Raw genomic sequence first — 13,924 nt, 5'->3', positions numbered from 1 at the left:
TGTGAGTAGGCCATATAATGTAAAGTTGATTTGCCATCCGCAGGGAGATGGAGCAGGATTGGTGATGATTGACATGAGACGGTAGAATAGGGACTTTCCTCTGCTTGTTCAGCCTAAGAGCTGTCTGCATCGGAATCTCTGGAGACTGAAGCTGGGACTTCCTTCCTCCCTAGGGGCCGGCAGGGGCTGCGATTGCTGTAAGAGCAGGTCACGTGGCGGGGCTTCCTGTATGCTGCCGCCACTGGGTGTCCATGGCCCGCACCCTCAAGCTGCCACTGCAGCAGTTAGAGTGGCGGCTAGAGGCTCAGTCCATGCCGTGCCCCCTGGACGTTGCTAGCAAGGCTGAGCAAGAGGCCTCGGCATCTCGACACCTAGGACTGCAGGGACGGAGTGTCACCAGGTCAGAGGACCATGTTGCGCCGCAAACCCTCCAACGCCAGTGATAAGGAGCCCACTCAGAAGAGAAAGGTGAGGAACATCTTTGGGAACCCACTCCTTCCTTCCCTCTGCTCTCTCAATCCATCCCTCCAGGACTCTTAGAAGTGGGGAGAGCCAAAGGCCGTACGTAGGCAAGGGCCACTCTCCCAAGGGCAGTGGGGCAGAGGCTGAAAGATTACTAGAGTAGCAGAACTACAGAAGAGACTTTCAAAATCTAAAGAATCAGGGTTACAGAATAGGCTCTTAGAAGTCTGGAGTTGTGGAATTCAAGCCCACAATGATGGGATAGAGACCTAAAATTAAAGGCTAGACCCTAGACCAGAATTCAAAAATCATAAAATACAATTCTCAAGTTGAATCCCAAGATTGTACTTCATTCTCTCTCCTCTACACTGGTCCTGCCATTACTTCTGGCCAAGCATGGCGTCCTAAGAGCCATCTCGCTCAAAGAGCTCTACTGGGCCACCCAGTTAGAAGCCATGATGCTCCTGGGGGCCCTACCCTGTGGCCATCACCTGGACTCTGCCCCCTCAATTCAGCTTTTTTGCAGCTCTCTAGGCCCGCAGGAGAGGGGCCGACTGGAGAGGGGGCCCAAGGTGATTTCTAGACTCAAGAAAAGGGTCTCCAAAGCTGCAGTAGGATGCATGGGGTGTACAGGTTCTTCCCAAGTGGGGAGAAATTATTTCTGAAGACTGAGAAATGAAGCTGGTGAGATGGGAAGGAGAAAAATTTCAGTGGAGGGATTTTAAAGACCAGGAAGAAAAGTAGCTGTTATGGGCAGCTGACATATTTCTCTTCCTGGATCAGAGGCCCAACTAGAAGATTCCTTGAAGACTGCCAGATCTAGGTTTTCCTAGGTTGAATTTGAAGATTTCTAGACTTATTCTTTGATTTGATTATAGGATGTTCCCAGGCAACTAGCAAGTACATCCCACACATCCAGAGGGATCCTAGGACCATCCCAAAGCGGGCTTGATCCAGGTCTAAGAAGCCCAGGCGGAGCCCCAGGCCACACTCCAGGGCCTCCAGGCCCTCACTCTGCCCTCCCATTTTCCCCTAGAGCTCAGCCCAAGTGCCCTACGGGGGAGCCTCTTGTCAGGGGAGCAGCTCCCAACCGGAGGCCCAGCCAACTGAAAGGCTGAGCCTGGGGGCACTGGGGTGTGCCTCCTACCCCATCTAAGGTCCTGGGCTGGCTACCACTTGCGGTTGTACACTCCTAACCCCAGATGCTCCTCTAAGGTTGCAGCAGAGGTGGGCAGAGGCGGGTAGAGACTCATGAGTCTTCACACAGCCTCTGTCACCACCATCCAAGCCCTGCTTGGCGCTCTGCCCAGCAGGCTTACCATTGGCTGCCACCCCTTGGTGAGCAGGTCCACTTCCCCTTGCTCTCTGCCTGATGGGGGTGGGAAGCAGAGACTGCTTTAGACACTGCTGGGCCCCAAACCACAGGGGAGCTGAGCTGGAGGAAAGGGCCTGAGAAAGATCTGATACTTTGATAGTGGGACCCAGTGTGCCCCAGGGGCACATAGAAGCTAGAAGTCCCCATCTTCTTCCCTGATTTCCCTTATCCAGATTCTGTGTTTGGTGGCTAGACCTCTGGGACCCCCCCCCCAACAGGCTTCTCCCAGAAGAAGCAAGGCCCATGTGGCACTCTGAGGTCCACGTCCTCTATGGAGGATTATCCAGGTAAACCCCAGCCCACCCCTGTCTGAGCCTGGGCCAGCCTCCAAAGCCACTCTCCAAACCCCATCCTGTGGAAATGCCCTTAGCTTCCAGAAGGTAGGGACAGCATCTTCCCCAGGCCCAGAGGCAGCAGCCCAGCTCCAGCGCTGTGACCTTGGGCAAGTCTCTTCTTCTCAGTGGCTGAGGTTGACATGTTGGAGGGAAAAGCACCAAGACAAGTGAGACCTCTCTCTCCTGCCCCTGCTCCTCCTCCCAGGACTGCCAAAAATATACGCTGGGCAGGGGGCAAGAAACTGGGGTTGAAATCCTAGAGGTTCTAGGTGTAGGACCTTGGACAGTTCATTGACCTTCTTTGGGCCTTGGTTCCTTCATTTTGGAAAAGGGGGATAGCTCTCAATCTGCTCATCTCAGGAGGTTATATAGATCGCCTAGAACAATCAATGTGAGAGTGCTCTGTCACGTGCATGCATGTGCACACGACACGGTGCATGCTGTAGGCATGGGCAGGCGTGGGGGGCACGCTGCAAAGAAGACAGCCTCAGTCCTAGCCCTAAGGTGGAGGCAACAAGACTTGAAAGCATTAAGAGCCTGCACCAAGGGAGAACTCAACAGGTACCGGGTGCTGCACACTCCACCCATACCTTAGCTTGTTGGCTCCACATGACAGCCTTGTGATGTAGGAGCAGATCTTGTCTTTACCTCTGTTTTATGCCCAAATCTCAGAGATGAAGTGATTTACCTGAGTTCACACAGACAGGAAGGTGCAGAGCAGGGATCCACGCCAAGATTTGTCAGTCTCCAGAGTCTTAACCCCTTCTCCGTCTAATCTCGTGTCCCCCTACTGATCCCCAAAGCACTAAGAGAATCTGATGAGCGTAAAAGACTCAACCCAACAGGAAAGCACACCTCTACATGACACCCTCACCAGCATACACTTTGTATTTCCAGTGCTTTCTCATTGTCCACAGGCTAACTAATGTCCAAGTTCCTTGGCATGGCTAGCAGGGTCTTCTATGGCCTTTTGTGCTCCACCTCCCACCACATCTACTATGCTCAGAATGTTTCTAACTCTCTTGCTTAAACTTTCCCCAGCTCCGCCTGGAGAAATCCTGGCTCCCCCGCATGGAGCAGCTTAAATGTGCCTCCTCCTCCATGAAGCCCTCCTGAACCCTTCCTTCTCTATGCTCCCACCCACTCTCCTGGAAGCTCCCTCCAAGCACTGTGTAATGGCAACTACCAAATGTAATCCATTTATGTACTGGGAGGCAACTCTGTAAGCTCTGAGCATAACAACACATGCAACCTTTCAGAGTTGCAGACCTGAGTTCAAACTCCGGCTCATGCTGCTGCCAGTTGTGTGACTCTGCCTAGGACACTTCATTTCCCTGAGTCTCAGTTTCCTCAGCTAGGAAGTAGGGATGTAAGACTGGCTGTGATGAGGCTTGAGTGAGCTGGTATGCACAAAGTGCTTGGCAAGGTCCAGGGTACATGGGAGGTACTTAAGCCCTTTCTTACTAGACCCCCACATATGCACAGGTCAGTGCCTAGAGCCTAGAGGGTGCTGGTACACTGAGGGAGCTGAGAGGGGGATTGCAGAGGCACCCAGGGAAAGCCTTGGGAAGCAGGGGAAGAAGATGTCATTGGGGCCAGTGTGGGCCTCTGAGGTGCTGAGCAGAGAGGCTTCCTATAGGGAGCAGCACCTTTGAAATTGGAATTGAAAAGCCTTTCTAAGGATGTAGAATACCCATCCAAAGAAGTGCATAAATTATAAGTGTTCCACTCAATGAATTTCCATAAGGCGAACATCCCCTCACAGGCAGCACCCAGATCAAAAAACAAAGCACTTTCAGGGTGCCCAGCTGGTTCAGTTGGCAGAGCATGCAACTCTTGATCTCAGGATCGTGAGTTCAAGCTCCACTTTGGGCACTGAGCTTATTTAAAAAAAGAAAAAAAAAGAAAAAAAAAGCAAAGCACTTCCGACATTCCAGGAGCTTCCTTCATGCCCCTGGTGGTCACTACATGCTCCCTTTTCTTGGGGTCACCATTATCCTGACTTCCAACAACATGGCTTAGTGTTGCTGGGTTTTAAAATTTCTTTACGAGGAACCATATAATGTACTCTGGTGGCTGACCCCTTCTGTTCAACAGCGTATCTGAGAGGTTCATCCATATTGTTGCAGAGAGCTATACTAAGCTCATTGCTATGTACTATTACCTTCCACGACTCTTCTACAATTCTTGTATTTGTTCTATAGTTGATGGGCATGTGGGTTGTTTCCAGTTACATTGGATTGTTAAGGAAGGGAGAAACCATGGCTGACAGAGAAGGGTGGAGTGTTCCAGGTGGGGCATGCCCTGAGTGAAAGTCTGGAGGGGGTCAGAGGAAAGGCTAAGAACATAATGGACACTCGCTGAGGAATTGCTGTGTCAGTGCCTTCGAGCCTCACAGCAACCAACGAGGTAGGTATTCCTGTCTTCATTTTACCCACAAGGAAACAAACCCAGAGAAGTTGAGGAACTCTCTCCGCTTTGCACAGCTGGTCAATGGCAGAATCAAAATGTAACTGCCTGCAAGTGGACAGAGACTGAGGATCCAGGAGGTTAAATAACTCACTGAAAGTCACACACTTCAGAGTTGAACTCACCAACATCTGATGCCAGAAAAGTAACTCTTTCCAAGAGGCCCATATACTCCTCTTGGACATGGAAAGTGGGCCAACAGTGTATGGTATTACCTCCTGTCCTGGGCAGGACACCCCCCAGGAAGGTCTCACCCCAAATGGAAGCCAAGTGGAAAATCTAAAGGGACTCAAGGATTTCAACCCATACTTGGATGGGGGATCATTTCAGAGTCACCAAAAGGTTTTCAAGATATTTGGGGTTGTCCCTCAGGTTGGAGGTAGGCTGGGCAAAAAGCTACCCTGGCTGGCCCCCACCCCTAGTTACCTGAAGAACAAGTCTAGTTCTTTCCATGTCCCTGAGCTGAGGAGTGGCCAGGATGCCAAGTCCTAGCACCACCCCCATGGCCATTTTGGATGGTTTCCTCCCAGTTTGAGCTAACGCTGGGACAGACAGGCCCTGACATAAGGTCTTGGGGACCAAAGACCCTCCTCCCAGCCCCCAGGCTGCAGATTAATGACAGGAAAAGGAAAGAACTGTGGTCTGGTGGTGAGTTTATTCTCCGCAACAAAGCCCACTTCCGGCCCTGTGCCTGCCCTCCTGCGTGCTTTCCAAGTTGCCAGTCCCTGGGGCTTCTAGGGCGACTCTCAGCCTCTTGGTCTGCAGACAAGATGAAGGGCGGTGAAGGGAAGACCATAATGGTCCTATCAGCCTACAAATAGCATCCCAGCCTGCCCTCTTTGGGTCCAGGCCAGCCTGGTGCCCACACTCTCTCTGTTCCCTCTTTTCCAGGCAATAAGAGGAGGAAGTTATCCAGGCAGCTGAATCCTAGCCATTCAAGAGGAGGAAATAAACAAAAGGTGGAGGAGAGAAGGGGAAAGAAAGGGGGAAAAAGAGGAAAGAATAATGGGTGGTGAAAACCAAGGAAGGAGGATGGAGGAGACACGTGAGAACCGCATCGGTCACCCCGTGGTCATGCTTGCCCCTCCCCATGCCCACTCACCCCCCCTTTTCCATCTCCCCAGTGTAGCACAGAAGAGGCTTTCTGACCGAGGCTGTAGGTGCTTCATCCAGGCAGCCCTCATGGTGGTAGTGTCTGCTTGGCCTGACTGCTGACCTAGTTTCTGGTCAGCTAATTAGCTGCAACCTCTAGGAAGGTGTGACCCCTGACCCTGATTGCCTACTTGTCTTTGGTTAAGACCCACCAAAAGAATGAAAGTCCCCAAGAGTCCTCACTATAGTCCCCAGGAGTAGGGGCCAATTGTGTACGTGTTGGGGGGCAGGTGATATTGCCCCTGCCCTGGGGGGATAGTCACTGGACCCCCTTTTCATAGGAAAGAGGATGTGAAACTTTCAATTTTGTGTGGGTTTGGGGCTTCAGTTCCTCAAGTCCTTATCTCTGGTGTCTGCAGTATATCCCCCTCTATCTGTCTGGCCATCTGTGAACCCTGGTTCCTGTGTGTATCTCTGGTCTTGACTGTTGATCTTGATTCAGGCTCAGCCTTCACTTCTTGTATGTAAAGCCTGACTCTACCTGCCTGACCCTGGTTTCTGGCTGCTATCTTGCCATGTGCATGCATATACAGTTAAGAACGCTCATTTCCTGAAAACAGTCCGATCAGTGCAAACCATTGGCTGGGTTTAAAAGTCCAATCACTGGCAAACATCAACAGTAGACAGCTCATCATATTACTAGATTAGCATGCCGAGATGAAGAAAGAAAACAGCACTTGTTTTCACTAAATTAACCTCAATAGTTCATGTCCCAAATCTGTTGGCACCTTCTACTGAGGGTTTCCAGAAAGTGTAATGCCAGGTTTAACTGACTCCTGGGTGGGAAGGGGGTTATGGCCTTGCTCTTCCAAGGACACAGATTTATCAAGCTGGAGACCTCAGTGTATGTGCCACTGTTAATTGTGACAGGGACACCATTCTTGAGTCAGATCCAGGGCAAAGAGGCTGCTGTTGTGTTGGGGAAGGTTTGCTCTATTATGTAAAGGCGATGGTATTGTCATGCTGAGGTATGTCTCTAGGAGGAGATATGCCTTTGCCCAGACTCATTTAGTATTTCACTGCAGAATTCTGGGGACCGAACTTCAGGTACTGGTGGAAATGTGGGATTTGTTTGAGGCCTGGCTGAGGTCATAGGCTCCTGAGGTCCGGAGCTTGCCCTGGGGCCGGCATTCAAGGCTATTCTTGGCTGAAGAGCAGCACACAACCAGGTAGCTCCAAGTATATCTGGACACTGCACCTTATTAGTCCTGGGTCCTCAGGGCACACATGGGTGCTGCCTAGCCCTGGGCTACGTGCGTGTGTCGGGAACAGGGGATAGCTCCTCATTCCTTACTTCTCCAGCCATTTTCCAGCCACTGATGGCGGCTCCTCTGCCTCTTCCAGCTCTCACTCCAGCGCTCCAGCAGCTTCAAGGATTTTGCCAAATCCAAACCCAGCTCCCCCGTGGTGAGCGAGAAGGAATTTAATCTGGATGATAATGTGAGTTGCGGGGCTCCTTAGGGGATCTGGCAACAGGCCCAGGGTTGGGGGATGGCAGGGTCGGGGAAGAAATGTTCGGGATTGTTGAGGACAGCCTGCTTAAATACAGAAGGCCCGCCCTCCCACCCACCGAAATTCTGCGCGCCAAGAACTCACCCACGTTCTTTTCAATCACAAATTACAGTGGACCCTAGAACAACATGGGTTTGAATGATTTAAATGGCACCGGTCCACTTACATGCGGAAGTTTTTCAATAAACCCAGGACAGCACTGTAAATGTATTTTCTCTTCCTTGTACTTTTTTAAATAACATTTTCTTTTCTCTAGCTTACTTTATGGTAAGAATATAGTATGTAATACACATACATACAAAATATATGTTAATCTACTGTTTATGATATGGGTAAGCCTTGTGGTCAACAGTAAGCTATTAGTAAAGTTTTGGGAGAGTCAGATGTTATACATGGATTTTCACCTGTGTGGGCCGGGGTGGGGGGGATTGGGTGCCCCTAACTCCCACACTATTTAGGAGTCAACTGTAATTATCAAATTAATTACAAGTTAATAGGGCTGAGTACAGGACTAGGAGGGAAGGGGACTGGGGCCTCTTATTTCTACCCCCCCCATCCTCTGCCAGGACCTGAGGGCCTAGTTTTGCCCCCAGATCCTGGACCCAAGATCAGCAGGGTCCCTGGACTGCCTCCTTTGTCATCACAGATTCCAGAAGATGACTCAGGTGTCCCGATCCCAGAAGATGCTGGGAAGAGCGGCAAAAAGCTGGGGAAGAAGTGGAGGGCCGTGATTTCCCGAACCATGAACAGGAAGATGGGCAAGATGATGGTGAAGGCCCTGTCAGAAGAGATGGTGAGGCCTGTGGTCCAGTGGAAGGGTTGGGGACAGGGAGGATGGGCACTTCTCTGGCAGGGTGTGAGTATGACTACCTTGACAGCCACTGCTCCGGTACCATGCCTAAAGGCCTGATTCAATACCAGAAGGAAGGTCATATGGAGGAGAGCTCACTCAGCCATCGACCTGGCAGCAAGGCATGGTCCTGAGGTAGCAGGGTAGGGCCTGAGGATGGGTGGAAGTCTGGGTAACAGAAATGTCCTGGAGAGGCAGGCCTGAGGAGGGAGCCGCTAACAGAGAGATGAGACTGCCTGAAGCAAATTCATCCACCTCAACATCTCACTTAGAACCAGCCTCTGGGATTGGGAAGACTTGATTCAAAGAAGGGCCCCCTATGAGGGAAAATAGAGAAGGCTGGCTCCAGCCAAGGGAGAAAAGGTAGCACAGGCAGCTGTGGGGACCAGCACGTGCCGGTAGCTGAGGTCACATAGTGAGGGTGCTGGGCTCATGGCTCTTACAGAAGGTCCCCTGGCTGTGGTGCCCTCTATTCTGCTCGAACTGGCTCATCCCGGCCCAGGCCAGCAACTGGTCAAATTTTCAGGAATTTTGTGAGCCAAACATAAAACTCAAACAGTGCTGAAAATGAAATTATATGAGCCTAGAATTAGATAAGTGATATAACAAATAAAGAGATGACCATCAATCTTCAGAACTCATAATTCCCCTACCCTTCTACTCTCTCTACGCTCTAAGCTCTTGAGGGCATTTGCACCTACAGTCTCTGTGCGGTGGCATTAGCCTATCTGGTGTGTTGCTGGGTCCGTGACTTCTCAGCAGTGGCTTGATGTTGGCCGAAGCAGGGGGGATTCACAACATGGGAATTGGCAATGGCTACGAATCAGGGATTTTGTTCCTAGAGAGCCTGTTGTGAAAGGGCCACTGCCACACTGGGGTGTGGTGAGGTGGAGGAGCTGCAGTCAGGCCCACTTGGTTGTGGGTTCCTGTGTGACCTTGGGAATGCTCCTCCCTTGCTTCTCTGTAAACTTGGGAGGGTCACGGTGCTACCTTCTGGCGTCATTGTGAGGATGAGATAAAATGGCAGGCAGGGCTGGCACATAGGAGCCCAGTGGTCTGCTGGACTCTGCCAAAGCACATTCACACAGCATAGCAGTCGAGCCTCATTCCACAAGGTAGGCAAGGGCAAGACTGGCATTCCCACTTGAAAGAAGTGGAAACTTGGGCTCAGAGAGTGCTGGGCAGTCTATAAGCAAAGAGCCCACACTTGAGCCAGGCCCCACTTCTCCACGGAGCCCAGGCCCATTTCCTCTGCACCCAGAGCATCCCCATGTCAAGGCCTCTCAGGGCTCCCTGCCTCCCCTCCCCTGCAGGGAGATACTCTGGAGGAGGGCTCAGCCTCCCCCACTTCACCAGACTGCAGCCTGGACAGCCCCAGCCCTGAGAAGATGGCGCTGGCCTTTTCTGAGCAGGAGCACGAGCTCCCGACACTTAGCCGCCAGACGTCCACAGGTGAGTAGGGGACAGAAGGGAACATCTGCTGAGTCTGAAGACAAGGACTGGGTTAGGGCCATGCAGGTGGCTGTCAGAGAGGGAGGAGAGAGAAAAGTACCTTCACAGTTTACCTGCTGGGAACTTCTGAGCCCTCTTCACATTAAATTTTCACAACAATCTCATGAGGCCAGTACTATCATCCCCACTTTATTGATGTGAAAACTGAGGCTCAGTGAGATTTTTCACTTGCCCAAGGTGACCAAGTCTTGAGCTCAGGTCTGCCTAGAGGAGCTGCCACTTGCTGTCCCCGGGCCCTGGAGGGGCCCAGGGTCAGAGGAAGAGTCCCATTGTTCTCTTGGACCAGCTCACCCCCACCCTTCCAAGAGGAGCTAGAGGCTACAGCACCTGGGCCTCTGACATTCCAGGCTGGGGGTGAGGGTAGAGGGTCTCCAGCTGGGAAGACAGCCTCTTGGACTGCAGCCCTTGGTTTGCTGGGCTCAGGGTGCCACTTGGCATCTTCTAGATATCTATGGGGTTGGACAGCCCTTCCTGGAGGAGGGGCTGCAGACCCACAGAGCCACTGTCCTTCTCACTCCTCAGGCTAGTTCTAAGTTCCATGCTTTTTCTCTATCTCCACAGACACCTCCCTGCCCCCACCGAAAGCCACTTCATCCCTCCCCTCCCAGAGAGAAATAGCCCATCTGAGTTTCCATGTGACGTTATAACTAGACACTGAGTCTTATTAAGTAGAGAAAGTAAAATCTTAGTTTAGGGCTTGGTTTCTCGGGTGCAAGGTGGCTTCCAGGAGCACTGGAGTAGGAGTCAGGAGACTTGGAGTCTAATGGACCCAGTGCTACCAATTATAAGTTAAGAGGCCTTGGGCTGTCAGTTGCCCTGTCTGGCCTCACTTTTCCTCTTCCGTTCATCATGGTATTGGCCCAGTTGGTCTCTAGAGGTCCTTACAAATTGCTCATTCTTCAATCTGGGGGCCATTTCTCCTCCTGTGGTCAATCATTTTCATGTATGAGGCCACGAAAGTAAAGCTGTGCTCCTGCAGCATGGTTGGGGGAGGGGGGACAGTCAGAATCCCTTCTGCAGCGTGAGACTTGCCAGAGCCCAGCTTTCTTCCCCAGCATGAATCCTAGGGATTTCTAGCCCCTGGAAGGTACCTCCTGGATACTGCCCCAGCTGTCTTAGGACAAAGGTGACCCTCCTCCCTGCCCCATCTCCTGCAGGCAGTGAGCTCTGCAGCCCCAGCCCAGGCTCTGGCAGCTTCGGAGAGGAACCACCTGCCCCCCAGTACACAGGGCCCTTCTGTGGCAGGGCACGAGTCCACACCGACTTCACTCCCAGCCCCTATGACCATGACTCGCTGAAACTGCAGGTAAGGTTGGCGTGTAGGCCTCTCCTGAGCCTGGCAGGCTGTGCTCATAAAGGAGACTGCATTGAGCCAGGATATGACAGTGTCCGTGGAGGCCAAGGCAATATGCCTCCTCTTTCCCCTGCTCCACTGTGCTCTCCTGTCCTCCCGCAGAAAGGAGATGTGATCCAGATCATTGAAAAGCCACCTGTGGGCACATGGCTGGGTCTGCTCAATGGCAAGCTGGGATCTTTCAAGTTCATTTATGTGGATGTGCTGCCTGAGGAGGCTGCAGGGCCTGCCCGCCCCAGCCGTCGACAAAGCAAGGGCAAGAGGCCCAAGCCCAAGACTCTGCACGAGCTGCTGGAGCGCATAGGCCTGGAGGTTTGAGCTGGGACCTGCACTGTCATCTAAGATCAAGGGAGGCACACTTGGCCCAGGAGTGGAGGCTAGGGCATGGTCAGCTATGTGGGAAAGGGGGATCCCAAGCGGGGGTGGCTTGTAAGTGGCCACACTGGTGGTCTGCCTCTGCTCACAGGAGCACACGTCCACCCTGCTGCTCAATGGCTACCAGACACTGGAGGACTTCAAAGAGCTGCGAGAAACACACCTCAATGAGCTGAACATCATGGACCCACAGCACCGGGCCAAGCTGCTTACGGCTGCTGAGCTGCTGCTGGACTACGACAGTGAGTGGATTTAGGAGCTGGGTATGGGGCTGGCTGCAGGTATTCCGGGGAACGGAGGCCTGTCTCGGCCCTATCTCCTGAGCACACTCAGCTCTAGCACCCCTCTGCAGTGGGAAGGTACTTTCCACACTCCAATTCCAGTCTCAGGCAAAGTTTGTGGACAGAGGGGTCTTAGGGATGATCGGGTCCAACTCCCTTTGGGATCAAAGGGGAGACTTAAGGCTAGAGAAGGTAAGGCATGTACTCAAGGCCTCAAAGCTGGGTAATAACAGAATCAGGAATCAAGCACAGCTTTCCCAGCTCCTAGCTGGGTGCTGAAGAAGTTTGGGCTCCTGGGCTGGGTTGCTGCCTTGGAAACCACGCCCATGTGGTTCTAAGCCAGAAAGGGTGAGCAGGGCAGGGATGGTGGTGGGTGCCCAGAGGGAGAGGCTCCCTACGGTAGACTTCCCGGAGTCTCTAACCACCACACAGGGGTCCCTGGGGCTTTGGAATCCCCTCCCAGCTAAGGCACAACCAACCCCCACATTCCATCTCCTTCCTTGGCCCTGGCAGCCGGCAGCGAGGAGGCAGAAGAGGGCACTGAGAGCAGCCCGGAGCCAGTGGCAAACACAGTGTCCGAACCCAAGGTGGACATTCCTCGAGACTCTGGCTGCTTCGAGGGCTCAGAGAGCGGGCGCGATGAGGCCGAGCTGGCAGGCGCTGAGGAGCAGCTGCAAGGCCTCTCCTTGGCCGGAGCACCTTGAGGCAGAGGCGGTGGCACAGGCCGAGGCTGGGCCCCAGCGGCCAAGACTGGGGATGGGCCCGGCCTCCCGCGGAGGCTCGGACCCCAGAGGACTGGTGCTGAGCCCGGTCCTACTCCCCTAGCAGTGCCCAGGGCTGTGGAGGCTGGCCAGGGCCCTCCCTGTAGGCTTGGCTAGAGTGGATGCAGAGCCAGCCAAGGGCACATCCCACCCTCCACCAGCTACTGACAGCACAGAACTTTCAGGTACCGCCTGCTCCCGGCCACAGCAAGTGGGACACTGCGGGGCCATCCTAGCCATGTTCCTCACCACTGAGGCCCTCAAGCCCTCCTCAACCCCACACCACTTTCCTCTATCACACTGCTCCCGAAAAGGAGGCAAAGTCAGTGTTTCAGGTAGGTTTCAAAACCCTAGGGAGGCTGGCCATTTGAAAGGACCCTAACTGATCATGGGTCCATACAGATTTCCCTGACCAAGGCTTGAAGAAAGCCACATATACCTTTTCCACATTCCTTCTCCTTAACTTTTTTAGAAGTTTGGCCACTAAATAGCTGTCTGACTTAAACCGAGTGCTTTCCCCCATCAAGGTCTAGGACTGGTGGGGATTATAGTAGATATTGCTGAGGGCCTTGCCAGCTCTGACATCCTGTGGCATTAAATGTTTGCTCTCCTGTCACCTGTGGCCAAGGACACCAGTGGAGTTTACTGAGGGAGCTGAAGGGGCCTTGGGCTCCCAAATGAAATGGATCCTCCTGCCCATTCATTCCATACCTCCCCACGTAACTCAAGCCAAGATGCAACTTCCTCCAGCTTAAAACAATACGACCCTTCTCTTCTACTCCTGGCGCCATCCAACACTTCCCCTGAAGGCCAATGGCAGACAGTCAGATGTGACTTTCAAAGACAGAACTGCCCCTCTGAAGCCAGAACTGCCCCTCTGAAGTAAGTCTGGACTCAGACTTGGGCCCCCATAGGGGTTCTTACAAAGAAAGCATGAAGCTTGACACTGAGGAGTCCACTACCCTCAACTATGCTTTACAAGAGGTTTGGATATACCTTGAGTTCTAGAAGGGGAGGAAGCTTATCGTCAGTAGGGGGCTTCCCTTGATGTCAACATCAAGTCTGTGCCCTGAATTCCCACAGTAACCCTTCCCCAGGGTCCAACTGGCCTGGGGACAGGGCCCACTACGTCTAGGACTGCCTGCTTCATGAACACACTTCTCAACCTACTATGAAGAATTTTGTTAAAAGCTACCTTGGGGGAAAGGTTTGGGTGTAAATATGAGGGGATAGAGGGGGGTAAGTTGGCAGCAATAAACATAGGTAGAACTAATTACAGTCTCCAGTTATCTTTCCTATGGAGAGAGGGTTGGGGGAAGGTCAGATCAGTATCCTTTGCAGCTGGACTCAGCAAAATGATCTCCAATGACCTTTCAGGGTCATCTGTTCCTTCCCTGAAGATGATCACTGCCCTTGATCCTGCTGACCTAAAACTCCAGTTTGAAGCACTAACTGGTTCTGCCCTCCCTGCTAGCTGGCAATCCTC

General features: G+C 52.6%; 1 protein-coding gene across 1 annotated transcript; it reads left to right on the top strand.

Annotated features, from left to right (window-relative positions):
- The first annotated feature begins 226 nt into the window (after positions 1 to 226).
- SASH3 (SAM and SH3 domain containing 3) lies at positions 227 to 13,711 on the top strand. The gene is made up of 8 exons (XM_039250807.1): positions 227 to 468; positions 7,138 to 7,233; positions 7,952 to 8,098; positions 9,469 to 9,607; positions 10,825 to 10,973; positions 11,124 to 11,333; positions 11,488 to 11,638; positions 12,191 to 13,711. Exons 1-8 carry the CDS (start codon positions 412 to 414, stop codon positions 12,379 to 12,381), a joined length of 1,140 nt encoding a protein of 379 aa, XP_039106738.1. The 5' UTR covers positions 227 to 411; the 3' UTR covers positions 12,382 to 13,711.
- Positions 13,712 to 13,924: the final 213 nt, after the last annotated feature.

The sequence above is a fragment of the Hyaena hyaena genome, unplaced genomic scaffold (genome assembly GCF_003009895.1).
Source record: "Hyaena hyaena isolate Hyena2069 unplaced genomic scaffold, ASM300989v1 scaffold_383, whole genome shotgun sequence".
Taxonomy (NCBI): Eukaryota; Metazoa; Chordata; class Mammalia; order Carnivora; family Hyaenidae; genus Hyaena; species Hyaena hyaena.
Note: the sequence above shows the minus strand (reverse complement) of the source record. Positions and strands in the feature narration are given on the sequence as shown.

Coding starts and splice junctions, on each gene's coding strand:
- SASH3 (XM_039250807.1), top strand. CDS start 412: ATGTTGCGCCGCAAACCCTCCAACGCCAGTGATAAGGAGCCCACTCAG. Junction 469..7,137: donor AGCCCACTCAGAAGAGAAAG/GTGAGGAACATC, acceptor TGCCTCTTCCAG/CTCTCACTCCAGCGCTCCAG. Junction 11,639..12,190: donor GCTGCTGCTGGACTACGACA/GTGAGTGGATTT, acceptor TGGCCCTGGCAG/CCGGCAGCGAGGAGGCAGAA.